At 44.6% G+C, this 6,064-nt stretch overlaps 1 protein-coding gene across 6 annotated transcripts in view; it reads right to left on the reverse strand.

Moving 5' to 3' along the window:
* Window positions 1–487: 487 nt before the first annotated feature.
* FGF13 (fibroblast growth factor 13) overlaps window positions 488–6,064 on the reverse strand; it is a 241,296-nt gene continuing 235,719 nt past the window's right edge. For all 6 annotated transcript variants that reach the window (XM_048318585.1, XM_048318590.1, XM_048318587.1 and 3 more), the window contains 2 exons: window positions 5,158–5,356; window positions 488–4,645 (listed from right to left, as the gene is read on the reverse strand). In XM_048318585.1, the coding sequence (XP_048174542.1) occupies window positions 4,509–4,645; window positions 5,158–5,356 (336 nt within the window). In that variant the 3' untranslated portion in view covers window positions 488–4,508. The remainder of the gene's footprint in view (window positions 4,646–5,157; window positions 5,357–6,064) is intronic.

A 6,064-nucleotide genomic window follows, 5' to 3' on the forward strand; every position in this document is an offset into this window, starting at 1 on the left:
TCCCCCTAAAGTTGCTGAAAAAAGGCCAAAGCTGGAGTTATTCAGGATAAATTGCATGACAGGTCTTTTCCCTAAAAAATTAACTTATTTTAAATAGGCTTTCTACTGTACTTATATGTCCTTTTTCAGAGCCAAAGTCAGACAAAACCATGGTGGGTTTTGTCTTGGTCTTACATCAAGGAGGAAACTGAGCTCCAGCATTTTGAGTAGCCATTCTCTGAGCTGGTAGAATGCATCACACTTTTGGGGTCCTTCAATGACCATGATGAGGCTACAGAAAACTGAAGCATCCATCTTTGTTGGTCTTGGGTTGACCACTCAAGTTGCCCCTCTCTGGTTCAGGAAGACGGGGAAAGGACAATTTTAATACAGAAGGGTCTCTATCCCAGGGAAAGCTAAGCCATGGTGTAGTAGTGGCAGTGGAGCAGAGAGCCCTTGCTCTGCCCTATCTGCAGTGATAAAAAATCAGAGCCCAGGCAAGAGGGAGTTTGTTTAAGAGAGAATTATTTATTAGAAGATAGGAGGTTGTTACGTACAGATTCTGTCCTGCAAAAGTGTCCTGGTCAAGGATATGTCAGGGAGACATTTAAACCCATTAGAGCTGGCCCTGGCCTCCAGCAGAAATACTCAAGACACAGCAGAGCTCTGCCAGACCTGGCTCCACACTGGTGCTCAACTGGGGAGAGGCCTGGGTGCCACAGCATCCCTGAGCTCGTCACACCGCCTTTATCTCACGGGAACACAGCGCTGGGGACAGTGGGCGGTGCTGCAGGAGGGGCACTGCTCTTCCCTGGGCTGGCCTGGGCATGTTTTCCCCAAAGAGGGAATTGTCTTCCATTGATGAACATGGCTGAGCAAGTGGCTACGGAGATACAACCATGCTATGAGGTAGCATGAGGTAAATTAAAACAAAAAAGGAAAAGAAAAACCAAAGATCTCTGTGATACAGAGAAGAACTCTTCCCACTCTCCCTCACCCCCAAACCAGGCCAAGCAGCAGTGTCCGAGCCCCCTGCACAGACCCTCGAGGAAGCAGCTCAGCTCTCCCAGGGGAACACAAGAAGGCAGCAGCTGTGCCTCGCCCGAGCTGTACTCCCAGCACCATTCCTGCCAGCTTCAGGGCTGACCTGTTTCCCCTGGGGCTGGCAGGTGGCATTAGTCTGCACAGCCCCCGCGTGGCTCGGGGCTCTGCCAGGTGAGGGGTTCGCAGCTCCCGAGCAGCTCCAGCCCCCGGGCTGTGGGCAGCACTGCTGGAGGGGCAGCACAGCAGAACGGGCACGGGAAAGGCATCACCACCCCCTTGGCAATGCCAGAAGGGCCCCAGACCCTGTTCTGCAGATGGTCAGTGGCTCACAGCCAGGCAGAAAGTAGTGCATGTAACTTTCTAATTGATGGGTGCTGAAAGACAAATAAATATTCTGGAGTCTGACTCCTCCGTCTGGTGCTCTGATGAAGCAACATTCTTGTCTTAACTTTGCTGTCTGGAGCAGAATATTACCTTCACTCACTGTCTGTTAAGTCACATTTAACTCTTAACTTTCCTTATTAAATCCTAATTATGGCTCCAGAGACTACATGTAACCCTCCCCACTTTGCTCATAGAGTACATAATCTTTTGTCTACTATCAGCACTTTATCAGGATTATTACCTTTTCAGTCCTCAGTAATCTGAAGGAAAAATATTGTTGGAGCCGGTTTGTCAGAAATTTAATGTAATTGTCAGAAACATCTGTTTATGACTCATCTATCACCACATCTCTCTCCTCATCTCCAGCCAAGAGTGGCCTTTGTTAGCCTGGTATATCAGAAAGCTTTGGAACAAGAGATTTGGCAGTGAATGCTCACAGCTGACACCAACATAAACACAAAAGATGGGTCAGACTACAGAGCTCAGAAGGGATGATCTGTGAGACAAGAATTTTCCTTCTGCTGCAGATGATCTTCAGGGCTGGAGTACTGAGGATGGAGAGTAACAGGAATATGCAGCTATAAAGCAAAGCAGCAGAGCTCCAGTTACCTCTAGGGCAGTAAACACTCAGCACTGAACTAGCTTTGCTACAAATATGCCTATTTTCAAATCAGGCTTTATGTTCCTAAGGCACTCAAGACTCCTTTTTTGGAACATGTACCTGAATGAGTTTGATGTTTGGGGATGGGAGGGTTCAGAAAATGTTCCCCAAGGACATCCCACATTTAGTTGAAGGGAAGAGATGATCCAGGCCCACTGAGTTATCAAAACCTCTGGAGCAATCATGACCACATGTTTAATTTTTAAGGATTTCTGTGGCACTGGATATGCTCCCACTTTCTTCACCCTGTGGAAAGAGGCAACCTGTGGAAGCCTGGGCCCTCTAAGAGCAGGCCAGAGCTCTTCATTTACTATTTGTCATGAAACAACAAATCAGGAGGTTTGATCTGAAACAATCTCCTCCTCTCTCAGCCCTGACCTTAAAACTGGTTTAATTCCAGCTTGTTCTAGTTGGAGGAACACAGAGCAGACAACAGAGTATCTCATTTTGATTTCAATCTAACATTAGGGGTAGATTTTTGCCTCCATTTCCATTATTGTCTTCCAGAACTGGTTCTTCAGCCACCCATGATGAAAACCTGTCCCTGGCTAGGGCTTCTTGGAACACCTTGATAAGTGAAGCACACCTGTCAGAGCTGCCTGGATGTTGCACATGAGAAAAGTTTTCCTGGATGTTTTCAGAGAGAAAAGGCAGGAGAGAGGGATGCTTTCCCTCCAGAGCAAAGGCATGGGAGCCTTTTTCCTCAAGGCCAGATAAAGCTGGCTGCTAAACGCCCCTGCAGTGATGCCCACGAGCAGTGCTGGAGCTGCCTGGAGCTGCTGGAGCCCCGTGCCAGGGTTGGAGGGGCTGCACGGGGCAGTCTGGCAGGGAGGGCACACACGGAGCAGGGCAGAGGCTCAGAGCAGACAAGTGCAGTTCAGGGGGCTCCAGCAGCACAGGGGGGTCATTACCAAGGCTTGGTGACACTTGAGCATTGCTGTGTTTTGAGCATCTCGGCTGGGCACGCAGGACCAGCTCCAACAGTACCCAAAAGCAAAGAACATGTTCGAATTCCTGCAGTGTATGGCGTTACAGGGGAATGACCGTCACACAGAAAGACTTTGAACATTCATTACAGTATCTTTTGTAACTTTGTAATTTAATTGCCAACCCTTTTCCCTTAAAATTAATCATGGATGTACAGCATATAATCAAACAAGCTTTTTTAAAAAGTACATCTTAATATAAATAGTTTATTCAGTGCATGGTTGTGTATACAACAAATAATAAACAACTTTTTTGTACCAGGCAGAAAGCTGCCTGTACAGAACTAATTCAGTTTTGGAGCACAGAATCCAACAATGATTAATGCACAAAATCTTACACATCATGCAACTCTATGCCAATATTCCAACTTTCTCCCATGCAACAGACATGATGACCTAAATGGAAACCTAACTACATTTTTTAAACAATTGTTTCCAATAGCATGTATAAGTATATGTTGTTTAGGGGTAACCTGTCCTAACGCTTCCTCCTACACAATATTCACGTGCCCGTTACAGTGAAAGGACTTTTACAAATAAGACGTTTCTTATAAAAAAATTAAGTCACCTTAATTCCACAGTTTCTGTCTTTAGAAAAGAAGCCACAACGATAGTTTAACATGACACACAAAATGGAATTAAGAGAAATCTACACTGGAGGATAATTTTATCCCTTTCTGTTAACTTCCACTTGGGATAACAAAACAACTCAATTCCTACAGACTGGGGTTAGCACAAGAACTTTACCAGAAACTACAAATCTATAAAAATTTATATTTCATTGTGTTTAAAACCACAAGAACACTGTTTGCTTGAGCCTGAGACACCAACTCTCAGTTCCAACCCTGAATTTTTAATTATTTTTTTAAAGACATAGCTTTAAAGACCCATTGGAGTTCAGAAATCAAAAAGTTGCACTACTCCAAATTAAAGGATACATTTTTTTATCAAGCCTTAGATATAAAACGGTAAGCCAAGGAAACAACAGAGTTTACATATTTGTTTTTTGTTTGCCCCTATAAAACATACAAGCATTAAAATTTCCTTTGAAGAGCAAAAGTGGTCTTTTTCTGAGTTGGAAAGCAAATTCTTATCAGCACTGAATGCTGTGAAATGTTTTTGTTTCGTTTTCCACAAAGCATAGGAGAGAGAGAGAAAGAGAGAAAGAAAAAGTGAGAGAGAGAAAGAGCTGGACATTTCTTCTCTGAGATTTTTTCCGCAGTTGTGTTGTCTGGCTATCCAACTGCCTTGTGATATGCACAAGCATATTCTACATTACTGGGGTGTATCCTTTGACAACCAGGAGATCTAATGGCTGATAAACGAGTGACCTATGCGAGTTCGGTGGCTTGTCCTGGGCAATTGAACGTTTGGATGAAAGACTGCGAGTAAGAATTCAACTGCATCCAGAGGTAAGGTTCTGTTTAGAGAGCACTTGGCTTGCCTGAACCTGGCTACGTTGACTCGTTTTGGCTCATGGATTTACCCCCATTTAGCACTCCTGAAACGCTTCTGCTCTTTGTTGGGGTCCCACTTCCAGATCTGGAGAACTCTGTGAGATCGTGGAGAGAAGGCTCTTTGTACATGGCCACTGCAAAGCAAGAGAGAGCAGAACATCAGCACGGGTCCCGGGCTGCCCATGCTGTGGGGGCAAAGCCCAGCTGTGAAATGCTGGGGTATTTCAGCCAGCAATATGCAACCTAAGGAGAGAATCAAACACCCATGGCAAGGAGACTTCTTCCATTTCAAACACTCCCTGAGAACCTCTGAGATCCTCTTCCATGGACTGACATTTTACAGAAGGGGAAAACCAGGGCTCCTCCGTCTCCCAGTTAAACCAGCCACCTACCCACCGCACTTACACAGCCTGGCAGGACAGACCTTAGCTGATAAAAATCAGCATTTCCTTACTAACAGAGAAGTAGCACTGTCCATAGTTGTGATTTAACCTGTTTGAGCTCTGCTTAGACCAACCCCATGTTACAAGCACATTACACTCCTGTTACATAAGCAGCTGGACATGTCAATTATATATGCACAGCAATTAAACACTGACACAAGACAGCATCAGTTCAGATAAATGGAGCAAACCCAAGCAATTACCTTTTAAGGGTTTTGGAAGAAAGTGTGCTGCAGGTTTATTTTTCTTCACGTGGTTTCCTTTCATTATTTCTCCTTCTTTGTTAAGACCCAAATACCAACCCCGGCCAGACTGTTGCTGTCTGTAGATCATTGAAGAGTATGTCACATAGTAGTTTTCAAATACTGATTCTTTGAACTTGCATTCAGGTGTAAAGTGTTCCTGTAAGAAAGCAACAGATCAATGCGTGCAGGGCCGAATCTCACATCAGTTAATGAAAAGCATCCAATGTCCATTGCTTTCCGAACGGCTAGAAGTCATACCTCTCATCCTCAGCTATCCAATCATGAAACACAGGTCCTGTGACATGTCATACAGACATGAAACATGGCTCTTAGAGGGATCTCAGATCAAACACCAGTCCTGAGAGCCCCACCCAGCTGCTTCCTACGGCCCTGGGTCCTTTGGGTTTTGAACATTACCAGTTCTGGCAACATCTCACCTATGGACTGTAGAAGTCCATAAAACATGGAAGAAGAAGGGTTTCGTCTGGTGATGCAAATGTTAACATCTCAATCGTGGCTGTCATTGCACCACAGAGCAGCCAGATGTTTGCTGCTCTTCCCTTGTGAAGGCAGCCAGCTGCAGTGGAGCTGCCCTTGTGCTTACAGTACCCTACAGAGGCGTGAAAGAAAGGAGGAAAAATTGTGCTCGTATAATGATTGTAATTTTGATTTTAAAATATCACAGGAAATTAAATGTCTCAGGAGCTTAAGATATTCTTATCTAGTTTCTAAAATATTCTTATGTGAGAAAAAGATGGTATTAGGAAAAAAAAGAAACCCACCACTCTGCATTTTCTGCACATCTTTTGCCATTTTGCCTTTATAAGAGAAAGAAAAAGCTCCCATTCTCTGACTGGCATTTGCT

The sequence above is a fragment of the Corvus hawaiiensis genome, chromosome 14, assembly GCF_020740725.1.
Source record: "Corvus hawaiiensis isolate bCorHaw1 chromosome 14, bCorHaw1.pri.cur, whole genome shotgun sequence".
Lineage (NCBI taxonomy): Eukaryota > Metazoa > Chordata > Aves > Passeriformes > Corvidae > Corvus > Corvus hawaiiensis.